Source organism: Corythoichthys intestinalis, chromosome 2, assembly GCF_030265065.1.
Source record: "Corythoichthys intestinalis isolate RoL2023-P3 chromosome 2, ASM3026506v1, whole genome shotgun sequence".
NCBI lineage: Eukaryota > Metazoa > Chordata > Actinopteri > Syngnathiformes > Syngnathidae > Corythoichthys > Corythoichthys intestinalis.
The window spans coordinates 35,688,086-35,714,579 of record NC_080396.1 but is presented as its reverse complement, the minus strand read 5'-3'; the positions used below and the strand labels follow the sequence as shown (position 1 = coordinate 35,714,579).

Sequence of the window (26,494 nt, the reverse complement as noted above, 5' to 3'; positions counted from 1 at the left end):
ATCCATTTTGACCGGGACGGGCCATCAATGGCAGCGAAAGAGTCGATGGCTCAACAAACGTGTCTTATTTGGCCTCCTGAAAAGTTTTGGTTTTTGAGATGACAGTCACATTCCTCTCTAAAAACATAAAATCTAGGAATTAGGTGGCAAATTGTGTTTTCAATAACACCAAATTTTATCCAAAAACTCTTGCATAAACTTGCACTTCCACCAGTGATTCAATCTTGTTTCCACTACTTTGGACAGAGAAACCTATGTGACATTTGAGGACATCCTATCTAATTTGTGTAGACATTCATGCTGTGTCCTTCTTTTTGCTGCATCCAAATGCTAAATCTACATTTTTCAATGATTCTAAACTACTCTCTCTCTGACAAACACTCAACTTCACAGAAGGCAACCTGAACTGACAAAGACATAACTTGTTTGCTGATATGATAATATCACTTCCTCAGCATTTGTTGATATGACACTATTTTGTGCAACATCAGTGTATTTGTGCATCAGCATAAAATAATGTGACTTACAAGCGAATGAGAGCTGCTATGCTGTTTTGGGCCACAGTTAAATATTCATTAATATATTTCTTTTGTAATGCACAGTTGTCGCTCAGTTCTAACCAGAGTAGATTTAACTCTTTGGCTTCCATTGACAGTAATAGACATCCAATCAATTTTTACCAGAACGCTGGATGATCACCTCCTAATCAAGTTGGTTATCTATTAATCTTCTAGAGTGTTTTTAATACAAGTGTTGTTGTTGTTATTCTTCTTTTTCTTCTCATTCTTCTTTTTTTATTATTACCATTATTATGTTAGGTTCATGTTATTATTCTCCTTTGTTATGTTTACAACACATACTCTATGAATACTTTTCATCATTCCTTGTCAAACCTGTAAAGAAAGTACCACCTGAAAAAGTAACTAGCGCTTCAAGTAACACGATACCATATATAACTATATACTACTGCTTATCAAAAAAGGAAAAACAAATTATACAGCATAACTTGTAATATTACAATAAACATGTAAACAAAATAAACATTTTAGCCGGAGGCTTGCAGAGAGAAAGAACACAAATACTCATAAAGTCATTTAAGGTAATAATAACAATGGTAATGATAATGATGGTAAATAATATATAATAATAAATACTAATAGTAAAAAAATTGTAATATTATGTAAAAACCGTTACTACCCAAAAACGTATTCGAAAATAATGACAGATGAAAAACAAATAAATCTAATTTTTTACACGAAAAATATTAGTTATTTATGAGAATACACTCAAAATATAAGAATAAATCCTTTCATAGCAATAAGGGGAAAAAATGTTTGAATCTAACTCGTTTAGAAGGTTTGGACAGACAAAAATACCCAAGGAAAAATGTCAAAAGTCTTTGTGAATTATTGTCATTGCCATTGACCTCGATAGACCAAATGGTTCGGATGTCTATCGTCATCAATGGCAGTGAATGAAGTTAAATACAAATCTACTAAATTTAAAAATTAAACAACACTCAACTGTCACTGCTATACATGTACCTGGGTTGGCAGTTAATGAGTTCAACCACCATTCACACACCAAGTCACTTTGCTAAAGGTATTAACCCAAAATGGATATTTTGGAGTTGTGTGAGATTACAGGAATTAAAATGTTCATTTGAAGATTACCTTTAATGCCAACCAGCGGTGGCGCCATTTGTTTTGAAAAGGTGTCAAGATTGTCTAAGACGGTGTCACGCGTCCCACGTGGTGTGACCTAGATTCGGGACTCTCGGCCTTTTATAGTCGTGGTCGTATATGTGCACATGCTCGCTTGCCTTCTCTGGTGAGTTGCCATCAAGGCGACATGCTTCATATTTTATTCAAATGCTCACGCGTTCAGAGATGGGGTTCGTGCCAGCTCCGACTCTTGCATCCCAAAAGCTGCTCGCACACAAAGTACACTCCTGCCATGTTTGCTTTGCACGCTAACAAATATCACATTAGATAACAAAGTTTTGCTGCAGCTTTGCAAACTTTACTTGTGCTGCTACTGCTGCTGCTGCTGCTGCTGCTGCCGCCGCCGCTGCTGCTGCTGTGATAGTGATGAGCTGACAGAATGCTGACAGCCAACGGTGATCCATGTCCTCTATGGTAAACCCAAAGAGGTGGTGTGTGTGAGTGTGCGTGTGTGTGTAAGTTTGCCTGTGCATAGGCATGTATGTGTGAGTGTCTTTGTCATTGAGCTCATTAGTTTGGTGCCTCATTGTCCAAACACTCTGACTCTGCAATAAAGACGGCGGGACTCTGATGTGCTGTACTTGCTCTGTACATAATACACACATACAGTACATAAGCTGTCCAGGTCATGAAATTCATTGCGCATTGCTAGAAAAAGACATCTCAGGTTTTTAATACGCGTGTGAATGACCTTTCCATAATGATACGACATCATAGAGATTTTTTGGACAACTTTTTTTTTTGCTGAGATTACAAAGTTCACCACAATTGGATTTGACTCAAGGTGCTTCGATCGTTTTTATATGATATTATTTTCATATTTGACACGATCCACTACATTTCTACTAAGGCAGTAAAAAATACAAAGCGATTTTGGTGTTTCTGACAAATTTGCTCCTAACTAATTGAAACCATTCTTTTTAATAAAGCCACATATGTAAATGATAACAACGATCAGTGTTTTGCATTTTGATAGATTTCAGTTGTACTTAACCAATCAATACCACGGTCTATTTATTGTTACACCTTTATTTTATTTAATTAATTAATTTATTTATTTAAACTTGTTCAGTCCCAAATGTGTGCTTTTTTTCCAAACTCATTTTCACTGGGAAGGGTGTAGATTGTAGACAGGGTTAACTCATTGGCTGCCATTGATGGCAGTAGACACCCAATCCATTTTGACTGATGGATGGCAGATCGCTGCCATCGATGGCAGCCAAACAGTCAATGGCTCAACAAACGTGTCTATTTGGTCATCTGAAAAGTTTTACTTTTCGAGATGACAGCGACATTCCTCTTTAAAAACATTGAATCAGTTAGGAATCAGGATCAACAGATTGCTGCCAGCCCCTGCCAGTCAAAATGGATGGGATGTCTATCACTGTCTATGGCAGTAAACAAGTGAAGGATAGACTTCACCTCAAGAGATTTTCTGAGTACTTTTACAGTATGTGACAACAAGTTGATGCTATGATGTTCAAGTTGCTGCGCATACGTGTGTGTGACAGGTTCCTGTCTGAGCAGGGGAGAGTGCTGAGTGTTATTTTTCCGAGGGCATTTAAAGAGCGGCGAGTCATCAAAGGCTTTACAAGGAGGTGTTTTCACTGACGTGGTGATAAGAAGCTGGGAAACATGCCCGCACTCTCACATCCTTCTCCTCCATCCAGATCACTGTTTTTTTCTCGATATCTCACCACCATTAGGAGCTTTTGGCTTCTAAATAAAACAGATACTGTATTATTATTTATTATCAATCACTCTGGAAGTGCCCCTGAAATTCGATGAGAGAAACTGACAAAGCTGGAGAAGCAGTCAAATTTTGGGTAGTCTTCTCAGTTTGTCCACAGAGTTGCTCAGTCGTACTTGAACTTGGCCTTGTTCGCCTTTTGCCTGATGACAGCCTTGCTGACATCACTGCATGTTTGTGTGAGGCCTTGATAGGGTCTTGAAGATCTATTAAAAGCATAGTCCGGTCAGTCGATGCGGTTGTAGCAATGGATTTTGAGTTTATTCTAAAAGTTGCTGAGAGGCGTATACGAGCAGCTTTAAATCAAACGGAGCCAGGTAAGAGATTGTTTCCTTTTTGAGGAAAAGTTGCACTAGACTATCTAAAGGCAGCATTTTTTAAAAGGAGTGAAGAAATAGCTCTTAACTCATGTTGGACAGCAAACTTATGGAAATATTTTATTGTCCACAACCACAGGTAGATTGCTTTTTCCCTCTCTTATACACAATCTAGTGAATGCGGTGTATAATGTATACAGCTCTTTGTACTTGTTACTATTTACACTGGCCAACATTTGTATACAATACAATTGCTGAAGATGAGCACCAGATGAACACACAATAGTGCCGCAGGATCCCTTTTAGGACTAAGTGAGGAATCGTCAGAATATTGCAAAACTCTGATCATTGCAGTAAATTCAGATATGCAGTCATCAGTATGAAGTTTATTTTCACACCTATTGAGTGTGCAGACATTCCAGAGCAATTTTTTTTTTTTTGGGTGATAAATCCATCAAAAAAGTACTGTAGAGTTTCCATAATAATGCAAAAAGCATTTTAAAATGAAAATATTTCTTTTGTTTCAACACTGGACAGCATGTTTATTCTAGGGAAAAAAAGCAAGTACAGCATGTCACAACCAGAACTACGATTGTACTGCACCACTTGTGTCTGCTGGAGTCATATTACTCACCACAATCATAAACATAAGAAAAGTTATTGAAATGTTCAACAATTGATGTAGTTTGTCCTGTTGCTTGTGGTTCTGTTTCTCTCCTCTCCGACATGCATTTTTGCTCAATTAGGAAAGCATGTTAGCATATGTTTGTCAACTTTGAAAGATGTGGTAAAACTTCACATTTTAAACAATTTAAACAAAAAGAGGCAGAGCTGCAAATGCGATGAAACAAATTTATTTTGGTTCATTTAATAATTCATATATTTCTTTGATACTTCAAAAAACACTTACAAAATCGCAGACATGTTGCCTGTGAGCCAGTAGTTTTAGCGAGACATCATCAGCCAGCGTGTTGCCTGTTTTGATTACGTCATCAAACAACAGGACTAAGGTTCTTCACACTACTTTGTGGTAATCTTTCGGTCTTCGAAACCAAAAACCAATAATGCATTTTTAGCGGCAGATAGTTTTCCGCGCCGAATTTTCGGTCACATGTCTAATTTTTACATTGAACCAGATGTTATTTAATTATTTGACCATTTATAATATATTCTCGGATTTTGGCACGAGATGAATTTAGATGTGACTGGACATGTCAGAGCAGACACTACTCTTACAATGAAATATTCTTGAAAACCCAAAATGAGCAATCGCACACTGGAGGGAGATCAAATTGAGAAATATTTGTGACTGGCACAATATAGGGCTGCTTGGCGAGATCAGTAAAAGAGGCAGCTTTGAGGCAAGTTTAAGAAATAAAATACTTTGCTCAATGCTCATCCATATCTTTTACTGAGACATTACTGAGATCGTGACTCCAAGTAAGGATATAAAATTGAGACGTATTTGAGATCGACACAAGTACTCATAGTTGTCTCTTGGTAAGATCTTGAAAGGAGGCAACTGTGAGACTTTCTTGAAAAATTGTGCCAGTAGAACTATTCTCAAGACCTTCTCATGTAATGGTCACTATGAGACTTCTCATGAGACAAATGTGAGAAAACTGAGAAAACCACTCTGGTCTTGATTGTTGCTGATTCACTTCTCAGAGATGTAAATGAGACATGAACAAGAGCTCATCTTCAATTTTGCTTTGCTATGGGAAGACATGAGTGGAAATTCTCATTCATGTCTGAGGGCATTCTGGCTTGTTTGAAGACAAGAGATTAGGCGCCAGCTCATCTGTGACCATAGTGAGGACAAGCGATATAGGAAATGGTTGGGTGGACATTTGTTCCGCTTCCCATCCACACGTATGGGCCTATGCGACTTGTGATTGATGGCTAATTAGTCTAGTGTGTATGCTGCTTATCGTCCGAAATGTCAACAACTACAGTCTTGTGACAACCTCCTTAATCTCCTTTCCCCAAACAACTTTGATAGGATAAGCACTAAGTGAATATATTTCATGGAAAGATCTGGAACACCTACTGTTGTTGCTATGACTGCAACGCAGGAGTAGTTTATGGTTCTGTATGTTTCCTATTATTAAGAAATTAGTTATGACTTTGTGTGTCATAAACCAAACGTACTGTAAAGTTCTGATTTTCATCAGTATTTTCCTTATCACAGGAGTGTCACGTTCATTTCCCAGGTTCTCTTAAACCACTGAACTTTTGATGAGTTCTGATTAGAAGTGTTTCAACCTTTCACTTTTATATCAAATCTGTACAGCACCCTCTTCATGCTGACAAAGCAACAAGGGCGTAGATTTGCATAAGGACGGTAGGGACATGACACTAGCAACTTTTCAGGATGCTCAAATTGTCCCCACCAACCTTTAAGCAAACTTATTGGCATTATATCATGAGTTCAGTTACATAGGTAATTGACATTGTCTTTCCATATGTTGTTTGGATATAATTTACCCGACTATTATTAAGTGAATTATCATCTTATGTTCAGGCGGACATTTACCCCTTTTTACTCGATGAATGGGTCAGTTCATTTTTTCCCCCTCAAACACACGTTTGATTGGCTGATGACATGACCCCCCCACACATACACGCACTCACAGCCCAGACAGAAATACAACATCTCGACCACATGCCACCTCCTTCGCCCCCTTTTAAGACGAGGGACATTAGAATTTTATTTCGGCCAGCAGGAGCAGCAACCACTGTAAGTAATGTATAAATACGTCAATGTTGTGAAGGTGGGGAACACACCACCAATTTTACTACTGAAAGTCCGCCCTGCATCAGAGTTAGCATAACTTTTAACTGTGTGAATTTGCTAACCTGCAAACCTTGAGTAGGAAGCTGCTTAGAGAGAAGTGTTCTTTGGTATGTTTTCTAATGTTAACGTTAATTGTGAGAAATGTAGTGAACCGAGTTTTAACCCCGTTTCCCCAATTTTCATTTAAATTTTATTTATGTGATCTTAAACCAACCCAAAGGGGCTTTCTTTTTTTTTGTTTTTTTTGTTTTGTTTTTTAAAGATTGGTTGTGTTTGTGGACAAAAGCAGTAGTGTTTTACCTGAAGGAAGGTTCCATTTTTGTTTATTTTTGGTATTCCCTAACTAAGACGTTTCCTCAGTATTAAAACTTTCTTTATTTAGACAGACAATGTTAAGTGGCATAAGACAATTGTTTATTTTTTGCATTCCCGGATAGTTAAGAGATTATTGTGTGTGTTAATATAATTTAAATTCTGTTTAAGTATTGCAATTTAAATTTGCTAAACAAAAAAAAATCCAGACATATATTGTGGAAGTTTAAAAATTTTTTCTTAGTTTTGAAAACAGGTTTGAATGGAACGATGTATCACTTGAACTAATACATATGAAAGTTAGTATGAGTCAATACAGATTTATTTGGAATTGATCATTTAGCCTATCAAATAATTAGGTTCATATTTGTGAGAAATGTATCCCTGACCCCCGTTCAACCAATCTGTTTGGTCTTATTAATGTCCCGTCCCCAGCAAAAAGTGTACATGCAGGTTATGCTGTTATATTATCCCTACCAATGATAAGACCAAATCTACGGCCTTGCAAAGCAATATAACATTTGTAGCACATACAGTATATTTTGTTCCAGCACTTGCTGTATTTTCACTACTACGTTCGTTTGTCCAGTTTCCACTTGTATTTCCTGCAGTCAGATTGACACTTTTGTTTTGTACGTGATGAATGAATGTTACATTTGGTACAGTAGCTTTTGTTTGCAATTACAAAGGTCAAACATTTCTTGTAATTTTTCACCAGGTTTACACACACTGCAGGAGGGTTCTTGGCACACTCCTCCACACAGATCATCTCTAGATCAGTCAGGTTTCTGGGCTGTTGTTGAGTTTGAGCTCCCTCTAAAGGTTTTCTATTGGGTTTAGGTCTGAAGACTGGCTAGGCTATGCTTGAACATTGATATGCTTCTTACGGACCCACTCCTTGGTTTTCCTGGCTGTGTGCTTTGGGTCATTGTCGTGTTGGAAGACTCAGCCACGACCCATCTTCAATGCTCTGACTGAGGGAAGGAGGTTGGTCCCCAAAATCTCAAAATACAGGGCCCCAGTTATCCTCTTTTTAATACAGCGCACTCATCCTGCCCTTTGCGCAGAAAAACACCCCCAAAGCATGATGTTACCACACCCATGCTACACAGTAGGGATGGTATTCTTGGGGTAGTACTCATCATTCTTTTTCCCTCCAAACACAGTAAGTAGAATTATGACCAAAAAGTTCTATTTTTCTCTCATCTGACCACAAAACTTGCTCCCATGACTCCTCTGCGTCATCCAAATGGTCATAGGCAAAGTTAAGACGGGACTTGACATGTGCTGGTTTAAGCAGGGGAACCTTCCGTGCAATGCATGATTTCAAACCATGACATCTTAGTGTATTACCAACAGTAACCTTGGAAACAGTGATCCCAGCTCTTTTCAGGTCATTGACCAACTCCTGTCATGTATATCTGGGCTGATATCTGGGCTGATCATTTAGACCCCACAAGGTGAAATCTTACATGGGGCTCCACTCCAATTGAGATTAACCGTCATGTTTAGCTTCTTTCATTTTCTAAAGATTGCTCCAACAGTGGACCTTTTTTCACCAAGCTGCATGGCAATTGCTCCATAGCCCTTTCCAGCCTTGTGGAGGTGTACAATTTTGTCTCTGGTGTCTTTGGACAGCTCTTTTGTCTTGGCCATGTTACTAGTTTGAGTCTTACTGATTGTATGGGGTGGACCGTTGTCTTTATGCAGCTATCGACCTAAAACAGGTGCATTTGATTCAAGATGATACATGGAGTGGAGGTGGACTTTTAATAGGCGGATAAACAGGTCTTTCAGGGTAAGAATTCTAGCTGATGGACAGGTGTTCAAATACTTATTTACAGCTGTATCACACAAATAAATTGTTAAAAAAATCATGCATTGTGATTTCTGGATTTTTCTTTTCAGATTATCTCTCTCACAATGGACATGCACCTACGATGAAAATTTCAGACTCCTCCATGATTTCTAAGTGGGAGAACTTGCAAAATAGCAGGGTGTTCAAATACTTATTTTCTTCACTGTACGTATTTTGAGTCATTGTTAATTCGCATTTTGAAGAAATCTGTTCTCTAGAGTTGGATATTATCAATAGATAGTATTGATTAAAAAACAAGTTTGAGCCAACTAATGACCCACGACTTATTAAATATTTCACTTGTTGCCACTTGTACAACTTGAATAGTAGAACCTGTTAGACCCTGATCATGGTAGACATTGTTTGTATTGGCAAATATCGTATTGTCGTCCAACAAATCAATATCGTATCATGCCATTACGAAATTGGTCATTTATACTCCTAGTTTACAATAGGGGACTTTGGAAAAGCTGAATAAGAGATCTTTTGATGGTTAATTGTTCCGCTCCTGCACAGTCACAAGCAATGGTTTATGCCAAAATATTGTTCTGTGGCAAAAAGAATTCTGACTTCAGTGCATCTCTTGAGAGGTGTATGGTTAGATAAATTGGCTAATATTATTACTTTTTGACCTAACTTATCTTCTGTCTTCATGAAGATCAAATGCGGCAAGAGTTCTTTGAAAGCAAGACTTGACTTGTTCAATTGATGTTTGTTTGAGAATTTGTGGGTTAGATTTGAGACATGCACATGTTTGAATTGATCCCATCTCATTTTCATCTAAGCTTTGTTTGAAATATGTTTACATATGAAGAAAAAAGAATAAGGAGAGGAAAACAGAAGACTGCAGAGAGAAGACAGAGCTAAAAGAAAAAACGATGGGATGAATAATTCAGTCTGTCTGTTCTCTTTCACCCCCCCCCCCCCCACACACACACACACTGGAGTGTCCATTTAATTAATTGAAATGTCATATGACGTAGTAGTTGTTGCGTGCTATCTTCCCTTTTACTCAGAGACCCACCTGCGTCACTTCTCACCGGTTACCCCGGTAACAGTGGACTTCCCCAGTGTCTGTGTGATGAGCTTGTGCGTGTGGGCGGGTGTCTGGGTGTGAAATATGACTCATCCTGCTCACTTCACAGCGGCTATCCTCACACTCCTCTCGTGTGGGGAACACCCAAGCACAGCTGTCTCCTCCCTGTCTGCCTCCTCCCTCCCCTGCAGTATCACGCCCTCTCTAACTAACTCAATTGGTTTTGAATTTATTCCCCTTGTTGAATGCGGTTCAATTTTGAATCTGCATCTCCAGCTCATAGCAAAGACAAGTCTTTAGTTTTAGTCTTGCAATGTAACAATGTTTCATTGAAATATCTCATGTCCCAATAAGAGAAAGTCTGAGGAAGCTATGTATTTTTACTATGCCCAAGAGCTGTCGATTCCTAATGCTAGACTATTATAGGCGGAAAAAAATATACAGGTGCGTGTTTACAAAAAGACTGATAAAATTATAAATACTGATTCATTTTCTGTAGTAAAAGTACAGACTCAGAAATATCCTCCAAAAAAAAAAATGGCAGTGATACATTTTTCCTCTATGTCTTGTGCATGAACTGTTTTGATACCATGGCTCGGAAAAAAGAGATTTCTGTTCGCCAAATTACGGTAATTCCCTGTTATAGGGAACTAATGATTGCCCCTAACATTTGACAAAGTGTAAGTTAAAATTTCATCAAGTTGTGGCTGTGTCATACCTGTCAACCCGAGGCCGTTTGCAATCTTACAAATAGTGACGTATGCCCGTACAAAATGGTGACTAATTTCACAAAAACTATTGAGAGAAATCCAAGAAACTATATTTATGAGTTTTTCATACGCTTTCATAACCTTGAGTAAAATTACAGTGCATAACAATATTTTGAACGAAATTAAAAAAAGGTCATTTGATAAAATTAACTTCCTGCTGCAATCTTTGAGTCAGGGAACATTTCTTTTGCTAATTCTAAGAAGTGAACAGCAATAGTTGCAGGCAAATTGTGTCCGGCAACAAAGTGACAGAATAAAATCTCTGCTTTCGTCACAGCATCTGATGAGTGCGTGGTTTTGTTTTGCGGTAAAAATTGTTCATTTATAGGCTTGTAGCTTTTAACTCTGCAGACTGTATCTTTATGATCTTTTGTCTCGAAATGCTTTCTGAGATCGTAGAATCCTGATACCGAAACTTTAATGTTCAATCCACATGGCACCCAAACTGAATACTGTGGCCCTTTCGAAGAGGCTTTTATCCATCAAGCGTATTCACCAGTTTGTGTCTCCCATTCTGGTAGATTGTGTCTATGGGCAACAGTTTTTCTTTTCTTAGGAGCTGGTTCATCCAAATTTTTATCAACTTTGTTGACTGCGAGTTAAGAAATGGTGGCGGAAGCGCAAGTGCAGTCATGTGATCGGAAGAAGCAGACACTAAGCTCAACTTGCGATTCTTGCGAGCAAACGGCTAAAGACTAATTCGGTGCATTGTCTCATTGCCGAAACGGTGACAAAATCAGAACGGAGAAAAAAAACGTTATGCACGAAAAACGTACAGATTTTGAACGCACGGCGTACACATTTTAAAAAATCTGTGCTCACTTGTACAAATTACGTCGAAACCCTACATGTTGACAGGTATGCTGTGTAAACAGTGAATTACGAGATTTGCTCTTTTACATTATTAATATTTTACCATTATTATTATGACTATTATTGTTACTGACAACCCTACAAGAAAACCCAGCATTTGGTGGTGCCTCTACCAGTGAAACCAGCAGCAAAACACAACAAACTAATAAGCAGCTTGCTAGATTCATTGTGTTTTGGTACTGGTCTTGGTAGTACAGCAGGCACCAGCATATTCTTACACTTAATTTCAGTTGTTGGCAATAATTACCTGTTCAGTATTTATCATTAATATTCTGAAAATAAGTGTAAAGGTGAATATATACTTTATGAGTTGATTGACATTATGATTGTTTGAGGCTAGTACAAGTACTCACTTTGAATAACATACCTATCATTGTACGGTTTTGGTGTAAGTTTTACAAGTGAGCACTGATTTTTAAATGTGTACGCCGTACGTTCAAAATCTGTACGTTTTTCTTGCCTAACGTTTTTTTTCCTCCGTTCGGATTTTGTCACCGTTTCAGCAACAAGACACTGTGCGTTACTATGCGTTACTATGTTGGTTGAATGACGCGACAAAAGTCAGAGACACCGAGAGAGAAAAGTGTTTGTTGTGACGCTGTAGCAAACGCGATGCTCGCCTAGATGGCTCCAATATTTCCTGACTGTAGCTGACAGCCTACAATCTACGCCTAGATATCACATGTATGTAGACCTACATGTGAAATGACAGACTCGGTGGCATTAGTAAACAGCTGCCATCTTAAAGCAGTAGACTTCTCAGAAAGGCTCTGTTGTAGTGAACCTTCCTAGCGAACCTAAGTCACTTTTTATCTAAAAACTCCTAAATGGTTAAAATCTTGACATGAATCTATCTTTAAATGATGAAACAGTTTTAAAACTTTCACTTCGAAAGTAGACAGAAGGGAACTAATGCAAAAACGGGAGCAATTTTAACAACTTTAACGGTTGATTCACAACATTAAATGACTTCCAAACATAGTAAAGGTTACTATGGTTTTTTGTTTTGTTTTTTTTTTAACGGAAAAAAACCCCCAAAAACACAAAACAAAAAAAAAACAGGAAAGGTAACACCAGTTACTTTGCCAAGTAACTAATTACTTTTACATCCAGATAACTGAGTTACTAACTCAATTACTTTTTGGGAGAAGTCATTTGTAACTGTAATTAATTACTTTTTAAAAGTAAGATTAAAAACACTGGTCATAAAGATGAAGTCTGCAGAATGAAAAGTGACGAAAGCGGAGATTTTATTCTGCCAATTTGTTGCCGAACACAGTTTGCCCGCAACTATTGCTGATCACTTCTCAGAATTAGCTAAAGAAATGTTCCCGATAAGTTCATTTTATCAATTGACCTTTTTAAATAATAATTGGACACACTAATTACTTTCAAGTCAAGCTGAATTGCGAGCTGAAGCGCCATGAAGTGCAGCCATCAAGACATGATAGAAATAGCCAAAAGTGCTACATACAATAATAACAAAAGTCATTGTTAAATTTTAGTAATCATGACGTAGCTGAAGATATTGATTGCACCAGGTTATATGTGACAATATTACCAATGAATTAATATTATTTTAAAAATTGAGTTTTATTTTTGTTTCATATTGCACGCTATATACAACGTTGTAAGATTAGTCACCAATTTGTAAGGGCATACGTCACTATTTGTAAGATTGCCAACGGCCTCGGGATGACAGGTATGGAATTAGTGAAGCAGTCAACAACAACATTCTCTCAAATACAGTTGTACGAGTCTGAAAGATGGTCGATAGAGGACGCCACTCTACTTGCGCAGAGGATGAGGAAAAGGCCAGAGAGTGTGTGCTTTCTGGAGTCTGAATAGGAAATCAAATGGGAACATTGTCGTTTATTATAAATGACCGCTGAGTGTGTGTCACATTATGTTTGTTGGTCTCTTTTATTGTTATGTGTGTGCAAATGTGTATTGCATGAGGCAGAAATAGTCTTTTGAAGTTGGACTGTGTTGCTATAAAAAGCAGTAGAAGGCATGCATTTTAATGTACGTAAGCTTTGGTTCATTCATATTTAACTCGGCGTGTGACCTGAATGAAGTACACACAAACAGTCCACTATTTTAGTATATCATAATTCTTTGATATTTGATTACTGTTTGTAAAATGTTATCTAATCATCAAGTTGATGATTATGATGTGATTACCCTCTGTAAGTAAATAGAGCTGAATTTCAAGATTATACTGTGTTCAATTAACGTTTAATTAAGAATAGAATGACATCATTAAAAGCAGCATGTATCAGTAAGGCATTGATATGAGAGCAAGCAAAAAAGCACTTTGTTTGCTGGCCGCCACTTAGATGTACTCTGGCGCTCTCAAGTGGCCTTAAAAGTAATTGTACTGTTTGTGTTGTCGGCTGTCCATGGTGCTGAATGCAGGCTTTTTAACCACAAACCAGCTAAAAGTGCGGAAAAACAGATTAGCTGAGTACATACTGCTTAAATGAGTGCAATTCATTGATTAGTCATACTTTTACAATGCATGTAAGCGCTGTAATGGCAAACCCGCATTTGACATTTACAAAACACTCACTTTGAGTTGACGTCGCATGATTATTATTGGGAGCTTCTACCCAACCATGACTGCCACATGTGAGGTGAGATGAGCAGAGTCCAGTTGCATTCTTTATTGGCCTAAAGCCTGTTTGAAAGACACCACCTCGTGCACCATCAGCGAGACAGTCACATGAGACGGCTCTTTGTCTGCATTTTTAAACCTCTTTCAGCTGACTGTCATGTGTTGACGGGATACTGAGTGGAAAAGCTGCTTTGGTTTATTGTTTAGTCCACCCTAAAAATTGAGCAAAGATGTGCAACTTTAATGCTTTCATTTCTATATGTATCAATATACCTGAGGTAACGTTTTCATTGAAATCATTATTGATTTGTGGTTTCTAACAACCTATATGCATATGTGCACAGTGCCATTGAAATTAGAGGATGGCTGGTGTTAATGCAACTCTCAGCAATTCAGTTAACACTTTTCAAAGTACTTATATGGGCCTACTTTAGAGCGCATTAAAAATGTTGCGTTTAAATTAACACTATCTGTGCTTTGTTTTAAAACACTCTTTTTTCAAAGTATTAAAGTTTTAATGAATTCTATGCTTATTTGTGTTAAATCATTAAGTGCCGGAACACAAAGTACATACAGTATGATAGCCAAGGTCCTAGGCTATCATACTGGGACTTGTTGATAGTAGGCCCTAGGATCTACAAGTCCCAGACACATACAGCTTGGACTGAAATTCGACATGCAGATGCTCGCATGCCATGCAGGTGGCCTTATAGGTCTCAATTTTGGATATCCATGGTAATGATGACAAGTAGAAAATAACATGGGGCGATGGGGCGGCGTAGGGTTGGTCGCCAACGGGCTTACACTCACAAGGGATTCACACCATTACTGGGTTCTAGATCCCATAGCTGATTTGTGTACACTCTACCCCTTTCAATCATTTCGCTTGTAGACTCCCAGGATTTCTATTTTAGGGACTGAAATCCATGTCTTGACTCAATAGTCTTTTTTAGGATCAACAGCTACAGTACTGTAATGCCCTCGCGAGAGCACACAGAAGGAAAAATGTTGCGATGTTTGTTTTACTCGCTTTATTAACATGCAGCAACCAAAACCACATAGTACCAGCCAATGCTGGCCAGTCACAGCTGCCGCCAGACTGACTTCTCTCTTCCGCATACCCCCATCACGTCTACTCTTAAAGGAGACACACATACGTACATCTATCACGCGTCATAATACAACAGCACCTCCCAGATATCGTAGCCAATAACAATTGCTGTTTTATGTAATACTCCACAACTGTGGACAAGTCTTCAATTCGATGACGACAGAGCCGGTCAACAAGATGGCAGATACCCAGAACAGTGAGGCCGAAATCAAGAAGTACTGGATCATTTTCCGGTGGGATCCGACCCAAGTTAAGACCTGTTTGTGACCCTCAAGGGGAAACCCAATTCCTTATTCATATTCGGTACCACGCAGAGAACCAGCTCACTCATAGGCACGCATTTGACATTTTTGGCCATCATGTTACATGAACCCATGTCCTTTGGCTTCAAAGCTGAACTCCTCTAAGATTGAGCTACTACACATGGCAGTCAAGTAAAAGGACCCAATTTATATCCTGAAAATAACATGTGATGCTCTAGTTAGAACACATCACACTAGATGACAAAGCGGGTGTTGGGCATGACAAGATGTTAAATGTGTTAATTAAATCTTTTTTTTTGTTTTGTTTTTTGCAGTCTGGCAGGATCGTAGTTCTGAAAAAAAAAAAAATTGTTAATAAAAAAAAAAAAAAAAGTAAAGTGGCAGTCTACCTTTCCAGCTGTCTATATAAACACATAAAAGATATGTTGGAATTCTGGGAGAAAGTCTAAATTTAAAGCCCCGGATTAACACCAACTCTTTTGAAGACCTAATGCTTACATAAATTCATTTAGACTAGACCTGTTAAATTACTCATTGTACTTTTAAAATGGAGCAATAACACTAACACTGGAAATACTTATTAATTTGCTCTGCGGACTAGATTTTTACATTTTATTTACTGATATTAGGCACTGCTAATGAGAATATTGTGATCGTATTGTATAAACAAAGCATTTATAGCAAGGAAGTTCAGCTCGATACACACAAGTTTTATCTCATCGCAAATGATTTTTAGAATGTGATAGGCAAATAACAATTTCACAGTGGAAAATTGTTGATGACATGTAAGACATGTCATATCGTCATAACAATCAGCACAACTTGTCATTCCTCTATTTTTTTGTCTGGCAACAGAGCAAGCATTATCATTTCTTGATTGGTTGTTGTTCTGTTTTACGTCACAATCACAAAGCCTGTAGCTCGAGGGATAGTCGGTGCAGACCAACATCTAGATTTGCAATTGTTTATAAACAGGTTTAGCATTCACAACTGTTGATCCCAACCGTTTCCCAATGAAATTGTGGAGGAAAAAATAATTCTACCACACCCCACTTCACAGAATAATCTCTCGGGATAATCATAATAATAATTAGATACTCAGCCTTTTGTGGCTTTGATCGAAAGGGGGGAATCGGGCTTAATTTCTGCCTAATAATTTTAGGAAACGCTTTAGTAAAGCGGCTTTACTGATTGTTTTTCTGAAGAAAATATTACCACAATTTCTTTAGCTTCGGTGTAGGATGACTAAGAACTAACATAGACAATGGTTTCGAACCACAATTATTGTATGAATGCATTTGCACAACTGTTCTGAAATTTATAAACAATTTATTTACAGTATATCTTTGATGACTTGGCCTTCGATGACGAGCTATTTTCATGCTCACAGTGAGCGACTTCAGCAACACGGTGTCACTCCACAGAGCACCCAGCAACGTAAAAGCAGCCGCAGGACAATGACAGTGGCATCCGTTTCATTGCTTTCAAAAGAAAAGGTTCGGCAGCTTCTCCGTCTACAGAGAAGCGGTCTGTGTTCATGCTGTCTAAAATCAATCATCACCTGGATTCAGTCCCTCAACCTCAGATGTGTGAGGCAAGTGTGCAACCCCCTGAGTAGAAAATTTTATAACAGCAATTGATATTAAGGTCATTCCAGAGTTGGAAAACATTTTACAGCCCACTCACCAAATTTCAAATAATCCACATGCAAAATACTAAAACATGCAGTTTCTGAGTACGTTGTTTGTCTTCACACTCAAAAAAACTAAGAGAAAATAATTTTATACTTTAATATACTGTAAATTTTGAAATACCAAATAGGTCTGAAGCACACCCTAAAATGCTAGTTTACTCTTGTCCCACCTCCATGACCATATTGAACCTCAAATGAAAAAGTAAATATCAACTGTATATTTGAATTTTCTTTTGTATTATTTGTTTCATTGCTGCCTTTTGTAACTGTGTGAACATTTGCTTTAATGAACATAATATTTATAATAGCTATTATTATTCATGGAATGTGTTTCCACACAACATGAAGGTATTAGCAGAACCTTTGTAGCATGGTAGAAGAAAAAAGCAGTGAATCACAAGGTTTGACATCATCAAGGTTTTCCAAAAGAATGGCTTTAGAAAATTTGTTCTTTACGTAAAAATACTTAACCTTGATTGAAAGTCTCGCTCTACTTCATGCAACCGAGTTTTGCATATTGGATCAGAATACGACATTTCTTTTCTTTCTACTTTTCCCCTCTTGGTTACTGTAGAAACAGCTGGATAAGATACGAATGGATATACAACTTTTGACACAAAGCTCACGATAACGATTATCTCATGATATGGCGATACAAAAATTATCGATAAACTGGTCGGGAACTACTAAACAGAAAAACAATCTGTTCCTACATGTAAAAATGAGCGATGCTTATTTTTTTGTAATTTTGAGTGACAATCCAACAAAATTCTTGTAATTCATTATTGTTGAAAAAGTTTTTTGTTTTTGTAACTCATTGTCTGCCATTGAAAACGATAGATGTCCAATTCATTTAAACTGGGAAAACTAGCTGTGAATGCAGATCTTTTAGTACCATCGACGACACAAGATGTCCAATCCATTTGGACATAGAGGGGGGCTAAATATTTGTATTTATTGTACAGTATGTACTTTTTTATCATAGCATTACGAGCTCATAAAATCACATAACATTATGACTTTCTCAAAATTTTATGTAAGGTTACGTAGTATTACGAATCTTAATATGAGTTACATATATAAATATATTTATATATGGCGGAAAACACTAAAGTGACTTGAAGTTCCGCTCTGAGACCCCCAATTTGGCCAAATTTCAAAATTGTCCTATATGCATGTGTGATACATCATTGGAAAGCTTAAAATCTCAGTTTTCTAGGGGAAGAAAAATTTTGAACAGGGCATTTTAAAAAATGTTTTTTCAAACAGCAAAACCCTAACTGGAGGTGAGCGCACGCGGGAGCAGAATTAAAGACACCACGATTTTAATGAGATATTATCGCATACTTACTGTACCTTGTTTCGATCCAAAAACTCCATGTAGCATGTATCACTGAGTGTCAAGACACAGCTGTGAATGGCCACAGCCAGATTTTGGGGGGATTTAATGGGTGAAACGTGGTAATATAACAAGGGTCGCGATGCTTAAATCGCACACATCAAGGAGTGGTCGAATTTTTTTTAATTTATTTTTTATATATTTACCCTTCTAAATGTTTTTTTCAATTTACCTTTGTTTGGATCGATTATTTATCATCTAACATATCGGGGGACATGCGACGTTAACAATAAAAATAAAATTAAGCCATAGTTATGAGGTAGATATCAGTGACTTATTTAAAGACACCATTTTTTGTCATTGTGACGTAATTTGTTTAAAAGTTTAAAATATGCCAGTGAATAATTTTTTAAAGTCGTTTCTTTATTTTTATTGAAATATTAGACATCAATTAATGATTCTAAGCTAAAAATGACAGACATTTCGAATAAAAAATGTGATTACTTACCTTCTTTCTTTTTTCTTTATGTGGGATTTTTTTCCCCACTGAATGAATGCACTTGTATTGAAGGTTGGATTTTTCTCTTTTTTCCCATTAAGGTCCCACATTATTTGAATTTAAAAAAATATTAGAAGCTAAAAAACACATCTTTTTTGCCAAGAATTATGGAGGGCACTTTTATTATAATATTACAACTTTAAACTTGTAATATTACAATGTAGGCTATATGACGGCTATGATTCTCGTAATATTACGATTTATTTTCGCGTTATATTATGAATTTAATCTCGTAATATTGTATGTATACAGTATGACTTTATTCTCACATTTTTACTTTTTCTCGAAATATAGCTTTATTCTCGTAGTCCTATTTTTTCCCCACCCTTTCTCTCTTTGGCCCTAATACTCCGTCGTACAGTAGCAACAGGTCTGATAGAAAAGTGGAAGGGGGAGACGCGTCTACTTGCCGAGCGGATACTTGTTTAACTTTGAAAGTCCAAGCGCTGGATTTCCGGCGAGGCTGTGTGTGCCTCACGTTGATTTTACACACCTGGAGCGGCTCGCGGCTGCACGCGCGCCTCGCGCCCCTCGCAGCGCAAACAAACGGACGTTTTTATAGCGAAGTCGCTCTCCCGATCTCGTCTTTCAGAGGCTCGCGTTCGTCTCGGGTGGGCGTCGGCCATGGGGGGGAGCGCGGGAGAAGCCCTCGGATGAAGCGCAGGTGTCATTCATAGAGCGCAGCTGACAGGCAGGGCGGCGGGACGTGACGGACAGGTAAACCGCTGTGCGTTGGAAGCCAATGGCCCGTGGCCGTGACGCGCAGCGGCGTGAATAGCTCCGACTCGGAAGCGATGGGGCCGGTCTAGCCGGCGGAACCGCCACTGCGGGGTGCGGTATCGTCTGCGAACCGAGCCCCCGACCCGTAAGAGGCGAGTGACGAGAGCGGAGACGCGGGCGGCGGCTGTGCTTTTGTGTCGGCTGTCTCGGCGGGGACATGGCAGCGGCCATCGCCAGCGGTTTGATCCGCCAGAAGCGGCAGGCGAGGGAGCAACACGCCCACCGACCGACCACTCACCGGCGACGGAAAAGCCCCGGCAAGAAGCAGGGGCTGTGCAACGGCAACCTGGTCGACATCTTCTCCAAAGTACGGATTTTTGGCTTGAAGAAGAGGAGGCTACGGAAACAAGGTGTGCGTGGACACACGGATATGCGCACATACACGTACACACCACGCAAATGTGCGTTTACGCGCTTCGACTGACATATTTGCACACATTTGGACACACCAGCGCGCACTGGCGCACACCCTAGTTTTTGCTTGACGCCAGACTGACAGATATTCACCCTTTTCCTCTCTGTCGTGTACACGCACACTCGCGCGCGCGCTCTGTCATGTCTTGTAGCGCCTTAATGGTTCACTGGTTTCCGAATACATTCATTATTGAAGCCACACATTGCTCTGTCTGGCCTCTCTAATTTCGTGCATGTGCAAATTAAAACCGACCTCTTTGTCCTGTTGCTTGAAAGTGCTTTAGTTTTTGTTCACGCCGAGGTCACTTGCGAGAAGTCAGCAGGTGGGAGCAGTTTGGACTCTTTAGGGAGCAACGATGAACTCATTGGCTGCCGTTGACGGCGCTAGACGTCCAATCTGAAATTGGAGGTATCTCACCGTTTAGTTGGACGCCTAGCGCCGTCAATGGCAGCCAATAAATTGATATTATTCACTCAATGCGTTCACATGCATTTAATCCGATCCTCCCTTTTCATCCTTTGATCTTTACATCCCCACCTCCTGCATCCATCACTGTATATCCAGCACCATATAACGCTAATCCTCGGATCTCTCCATCGCCCTGCTCAGCCAACACCCCCAACACACACACAGACACACACAAAGCTTGGCACTGTTTGTGTGCAACTTGCCAACATCCCCGACTGTCTTCCAAGGAGACATTCAAACAGATGTGGACTCATTATTGGCGAGTCTACCACTGTCAAATGTGTCCTTCATTTCCCTTTTTATTATGTCTCCAAATTGATTCATTTAACAGTAATAGACAAGGGGTTATTGACTAATTTACCTTCATTTACTCGAAGTAAATAATGTAAAATTAGAAAATGGGTATTGCAATCAAATTTAGTATAGGTCCGCTCTGTAACCTCTAGTTGTCTAAATGTCATCACAATAAATGTCATCCCCATGATAGACAGGCTCTTCATGCACTGTTCCCCTGACTTGAAATCAATGCATAATAACTTGTAGGTATGGAAAATCGATGCGCGACAGAAGCGCTCACCACTGCGTTTCGATATTGTCAAGTGTGCATGTGAGAACTGGAGTCAAAGATGGTGTCGGCCTTTCCAATTTGACAGTCACACAGTGCGTCACCGCTGCCATATTGGAAGTGACGTTACTACATTTGTTTCAGCAAGACATCTGTGGGTGTCAACAGGGGGACATAAAGGATCAGAGTTGCAGCGGTGCTTAGCTTCCGGCCATGAGGCAAGATCAGTTTTTATAGTTTTGTACATTTCAATGCAATTTTGTTCTCAGTTTTGTGAAATAGATACTTATCATTTTTTTCTTGGGGGTGGGGGTCTGACTAAGCCGTCAAATCTGATTGAGGTTATTTTAAATGTTGAGGTACAGCATTACAAGAATGGATTTCATTTTTCAGATCACTCCGACACTCAATATAGCAGCATGAATAATTTTCCTGGAGTATACTGGTAGTGAGTAGGAGTGTACAGGCCCTTAGGTATAGAATACAGACTCTCGTATAGAATCGAATCATGGCAGATTTTGTAATATTGGCAAACATTGTATTGTTGTCCAGAGAATCTGTCCGTATCATGTCATGACAGAGGTAATTTGCACTTTTACGGGTGTAACAATACAGTGATCCGTGTAGATACATTGACAGGTTAAACGTCGATCCAATTAAATCGATCAAAACGTAAACCATTGATCAATATTGTTATCATTTAGATATGCCGCTTGGTAAAAAAGAAAAGTTCTCTTCCAAATGTCTGAGATGTTTCAGAAATGTCAAAAAATGGTAAAATTGCCTTCAATTATTTTTTTAAAAAATTGTTTTAAATTGATCAGACCTTGAATCGAATCGAAATCAGCCCTTGTAATATCGCAAAATATCGTATTGTTTTCCAAAGGAATGATACAAATTCGTATCGTCATGAAATTGGTGATTTACGCCCCTAATAGTGAGTTCTAAAAACAGTGTTAAACCTGACTTGGGACTTATTTTTGGTTCTTTTTAATTAAATGCAGCAACATCGAAACCATATATACATACATTTCCTTTTGTGAATTAGTTTAGCATAAATATGTTAACTCCTCTCTTTCTTTCTCTGTGTTTCTCTCTTCACTGTGTCCAAATACGCATTTACGGGCATTCAATCAGTTTGTCAGAAGCACCTTGCCATTAATATTAACACATGCAAATGACACAACGGCTCACTTCTCAGATTCCATTTCAAACCAAGGACAGCTGTGTTTTCCCTGCCCAACTCAAACATTTTGCAGTTTTGGAAAATGTCACACAACTTCTACCTATCAACCTAAACAGTGGGTGAAAAATAATGAAGTTGGGATGTTGTGTTAAACATAAATGAAAGCAGCATACAATAATTTGTAAATCATGTTCAACCTATATTTAAATTGAATACACTACAAAAATTACATATTTAGGGGTTCATACGGATAGTTTTCTGTTTTCAGAAAATAAACATTTAATTTTGATTTTTATGGCTGCCACACAATCCAAAAGAGCTGGGACAGGTGGCAAAAAAGACTGACAAAGTTGCGGAATACTCAGTTAAACAACAGTACAACACTTGGGAACATCACACAGGTGAAGAGGCAAATTGGGAACAGGTGGTGGCCATGGATGGGTATAAAAGGAGCTTCCCTGAATTGCTAAGAGCTTTAGCTCAAGCAAAAAGGTTCAAACTTCACCTGTTTGTGAACAAGGGTTTAAAATCGTCAGAAGTGTTTAAGGGCAATGTTGCTCTACAAGTTGCAAGGAATTCAGAGATTTCATCAGCTACAGTCCATAATATCATGAAAAGATTCAGACAATCTAGAGAAAGGACTGCATGTGAGCAGCAAGGTCGAAAAACCATACTGGATACCCATGATCTTCGGGCCCTTTAACAGCCCTGCACCACAAATTCACAGAATGGGCTCAGCAGTACTTCCAGAAACCATTGTTCATGAACACTATCCACCGTGCCATCCGCCATTGCCAGATGAAACTCTGCAGTGCAAAGAAAAAGTCCTTTTTAAACAGCACCCTAAAGCACAGGTGTTTTCTCTGAATGGGGGTCATTTAAAATGGAGTGTGGCAAAGTGAAAAACAGTTCTATAGAGAAACTACGGTAATCACAACTTGAAGTTCATTATGGAAAACAGGGATGTCGGACTAAAGACAAAAACAACTCAACTTGTTAACAATGCTCAGTCCAAAAGCCAGCACCTATGATGGTATGGGGTTGAGTGTGTGTGGCATGGGCGTCTTCCACATGTGGAAAGAAGCTGGCAATACTGAAAGGTATATTCAGGTTTTGGAGAAACCTATGATGCCATCCATGCAACGTCTTTTTCATGGATGCCCCTTCGTATATCAGCAAGACACACCAAACCACATTCTGCACATGGTATAATAGCGTGGCTTCGTTATTAAAGAGTGCAGGTACCACACTGGCCTGCCTGCAGTCCAAACCTGTCTTCCATTTAAGATGTACAGTATGGCACATTATAAAGTATAAAATACGACAAAGGAGATACTGGACTGTTGAACAGCTGAAGCGCTACTTCAAGCAAGAAGGGAAAAGAATTTCACCTACAAAGATTCAACAGTTAGTTTCCTAACTTCCTTACTCTTTATTGAATGTTGTTAAAAGAAAAGGTGATGTAAACATCCTAAAGATGATCCTGTCCTAGCTTTTAGGAACAGCCATATAATTGATATACCGTATTGGCCCGAGTATGGGACGACCCCGATTATAAGACGACCCCCTCTTTTTCAAGACTCAAGTTTGAAAAAAAGACTTTTCGAACACCAAATTAATTTTTATACAGAAAATAATCACAGTACATCTGAAACAAATGATTATAACAATATATTTGAGAGAAAAAGCATGTTATTTTGCCTCATTCAAATCTTAATATCTGAACATTTAAATATATAAACTAAAGTGCAATCACATTTGTAAATGAATGGCTTCTGTTGTTTTTTTTTTAAAAAATGTAAATAAACCAATCTATTGTGATACAACAACAAAATTGCAATAACTGCATTAACCATCAAAGTGAAGTCTAACTGTAACGGTAGTCTTGAAACAAATCTGAATAAGGAAAAACATTGCAATAAAATAATGCAAACTGGTTAAACTAAAAAGAGTAGCTGAGATCTATCATGACAGAACATTGCTTCAATGATATGTGGCGCCATCTAGCCTTGTGAATGGGTATAATGTCTAGACCGCGAATATAAGACGACCCCTTCTTTTTCAGTCTTATTTCAATGCAAAAAACACCGTCTTATATTCGGGCCAATACGGTAATATAATTTGCGAAAAACAATGACGTTCATCAGTTCAGGCAATATTTGCTGTGTGTTCAATTAAATACAAGTTGTACATGATTACATAATTATTTTGTTTATTGTGTGTTCATTATGTTTATTCATGTTTAACACAGCTTCCAAACTTTATTTAAATTGGGGTTGTAAAATAAAACAATCCATCCAATTTTCTGGATGCATGTGGAATCCAAAACGGACTACGGTTGTTTCATTTGTAATGGTGGAATGCCACTGAAGTGGTTTCATCCAAATTTTAGCTGTTTGTTTTTGTGTTTTTATGTGCTTGTGGGCGAAACACCAGATCGAGGCTCAAATGAACAATGACAGTGTGACATGTCAAATCACCAGAGCTCGACAGAGTGGCGCACCACATTGATTGTTTGTGTGCGAGTGCACTTGTGTTTGCGCGCGTATGTGTGTATGTGCGTGGATGGGGGAATACCCCTCTACTGGAACACTGTGGAATCACGAGACTGTTGTCATGGAAACGTGAACATGGGAATTTCCCTAGTAACAGACAGGGTACAGAGATGCTGGGAAGAACAGGGAATATCACCTTGGCGACTGTGAGAAGAACGGCAGAGTGAAGGCTTGTTTAAAGTGATACAGTTGAATGAACTGACTCTTTTTAATCAGCAAGCATCACCAATCACTGTGATTATATGATTCAAATATGAGCCGAGTTAACTGATAGTCCATTTACTTCAAACTCATGCGTCACACCTCTCTTCTTAAATAATGACACAATTTTGGAATGTGACCTGTGGAGTGCTTCTTTTAGCCTCGCGGTCAGACATGATTATGTTCAATGAAATATCAAAAAGTCAAGCTGTGCACAAAGTGTGACCTTGACCGTGTGCAAGGCTACATATTGCCATCTAGTTTGAAACCTATTTGTATTAGATCGTCTCCATTGTTCATTTTTCCCATATCTTGCTAGGTTTATGTAATCTAATTTTTTTGGGTGCTTTTGGTCAATGGGTGACGGTAAATTCCAAACAGCAATGCGGACACTTTAGTGTCTACAATATTGTTTTAATGTATACATTAATTTGTGACTCCGGTCAGTGCCGTGCTGTTGATGTGTCACAGCAAGCACATACTTTGTGTTGCAAAGCTTCACGCCTCGGCTTCCCCTCCTTCATGCCACAAAATGGAGCCGTCACAAAGATGGAACCCCCTGCCCCCTCTTCCTAACTGGGTCAGCATCAGTTTTGTCTCTGTGCATCACCTTGACTTTACTTTCTGCTTCTATGGCATCTCAAAGGGGATTCCCATCATGGAACAATGGGTGTGGTCGCATGTGTTTATCGAGATCCATTTTTAGCCCTCGATTTAAAACATCACCTCCCTCTCACACAAGCACCTAATCAAAGTTTCTCAAGTGGAACAATGACCAGAAAGGAATGGATTAGTGGTAGATTCCTGTGAAGGATTTGATGTGCTTGACTGGTTGTCTAGTCCCTCAGGTTAGGGCTTTGAGCGCTGTCACTTTGCTCAGGCTCATTCCTACCTTCGAGAAATAGTTTGAACTGGATAAAAATGTCTCACTTGTTAGCAGTACTCTAATTATTTATTACTGAACATTCTGTAAGTACAGCTCCACATTATCATCTGATTTAATAGTAAGGGGAAAAATATGTAATTTTTGTTCCTCTCATGTAGATAAGGGACAAAAGCATAATAAGCTCCTGTGAGGAGTTTGCATTTACTCTGTGTGCTTGGATGGAGTTTCTCTAATTTGATTTTATGGTTTTTATCACAGCTCAGATCTTATTACAAAAAAATTTGTGCTAGGTTGATTGAAGAATCAACATATACACTATACTATAAAGGCACACTTTGTCAATTACTGTCTCTATTGCAGGAGAGGTTTCTCAGTAATAATAAAAACAATAAGACAACATTTTATATCGAAGCGCCTTT

The 26,494-nt window shown here is 38.6% G+C and overlaps 1 protein-coding gene across 2 annotated transcripts in view; it reads left to right on the top strand.

Annotated features, from left to right (window-relative positions):
- Positions 1 to 26,494, top strand: part of LOC130909467 (fibroblast growth factor 14-like) — a 66,055-nt gene that overhangs the window by 1,754 nt on the left and 37,807 nt on the right. The window contains exon 1 of one of the 2 annotated variants that reach the window (XM_057826006.1): positions 19,477 to 20,149. The exons of the other annotated variant lie outside the window; for it this stretch is intronic. Within the exon in view, the coding sequence (XP_057681989.1) occupies positions 19,957 to 20,149 (193 nt within the window). The 5' untranslated portion in view covers positions 19,477 to 19,956. Of the gene's footprint in view, positions 1 to 19,476; positions 20,150 to 26,494 lie in introns of those variants that run through there. 2 annotated transcript variants of the gene reach the window in all.